Raw genomic sequence first — 1,176 nt, 5'->3', positions numbered from 1 at the left:
CCAAATACCCCCCATAGAACACTGATCCGTATAAGTCATAAGTTCCTGGTATAGGGAAAAAAGAGTGTGGATGGACAAACTAAATAGCCACCTGCGTAGAAATGGCTGCAATTAACTGTAAACATAAGCTTCAACGCAGTCTCGCCACTGACAGATCAAATCTCATTCAAACAGAAGGCAGTATTTTACACTTGATACATATATAATATTGCATAAGCATCCATTCGCACAAACACACACATATACATCTAACACACTAAAAATTTATAACATAACTGTGATGAACATTGCACGTTGCCCACAAAAAAAAAATTATGCCATCGACAGATTTTGATATTTTAAAACACATGAGTAAAAACTAGATAACTAAACCGCAAACAGGCAATTTTTGGTTGGAATAATATATCCAAGAAGATACGCACGATGATGATACACCTGCAGTTAGTTAGTGGGTTATTCGCTGAGGGAGTTTGGAGTTGGTGTAATAAACACTGTACAGAAAGACTTCTTCGCTCACTCAAAGGGAGGAAATATTCTACTGGTCCAGTTCATGAGTAGAAAGCCAAGACATCATGTATCACAAATAAGAACAACAAAAACAAAAAATAAAGACAACAACAACGATAACGATAATAATAATAGTATTAATAGCAGTAATAACAGCAATGATAATATTAGTAAAAAGTTGGCTACTAACTTGGCTGTATCAAAAAAACCTTGAGTCAAGAATTTACCAAATATGTAAGCAAACACAAAAGTCCACAGTGAGTAAAGATCTATATAATATATTTATGTATGTACAAAAGAGGGGGGGTGGGGGTACACAAACTCTCATCATACCGTTACAGGAAACAAAAACGACTCAAACAAACGCTCCAAAATCCGGAACTTCCAGAAGTAACTTCCAGAAATGCGGCACCACTGTAAATTGAAATCAAGTGCAGGGGGGGGAGGTGGACTAAGAGACGACAGGGAAAGTTGGGAAGGGCGGCGGGGTCCACGCGACGGCACCCACCTATTTCTTCTTGGCCTTGGGGGAGGCGGACTGGAACACGCTACTGGCCGCCATCAGGTTCTCGATGTACTGGCCCAACACCTGGTTCTCCGACTTCAGCTTGAGGTTCTCCACCTTCACCGTGTCTACTCGCGACGACAGATCTGGGAGGGAGGGGGGAG

General features: G+C 41.0%; 1 protein-coding gene across 3 annotated transcripts in view; it reads right to left on the bottom strand.

The window, feature by feature from the left end:
* Positions 1-333: 333 nt before the first annotated feature.
* Positions 334-1,176, bottom strand: part of LOC101854442 (short coiled-coil protein B) — a 4,724-nt gene continuing 3,881 nt past the window's right edge. For all 3 annotated transcript variants that reach the window (XM_005108342.3, XM_005108343.3, XM_035972405.1), the window contains exon 5: positions 334-1,158. In XM_005108342.3, coding sequence (XP_005108399.1) covers positions 1,016-1,158 — 143 coding nt within the window. In that variant the 3' untranslated portion in view covers positions 334-1,015. The remainder of the gene's footprint in view (positions 1,159-1,176) is intronic.

This window comes from Aplysia californica, unplaced genomic scaffold (assembly GCF_000002075.1).
Source record: "Aplysia californica isolate F4 #8 unplaced genomic scaffold, AplCal3.0 scaffold00681, whole genome shotgun sequence".
Lineage (NCBI taxonomy): Eukaryota > Metazoa > Mollusca > Gastropoda > Aplysiida > Aplysiidae > Aplysia > Aplysia californica.
The sequence above is the reverse complement of the archived record's forward strand: the minus strand, read 5'-3'. Positions and strand labels throughout refer to the sequence as shown.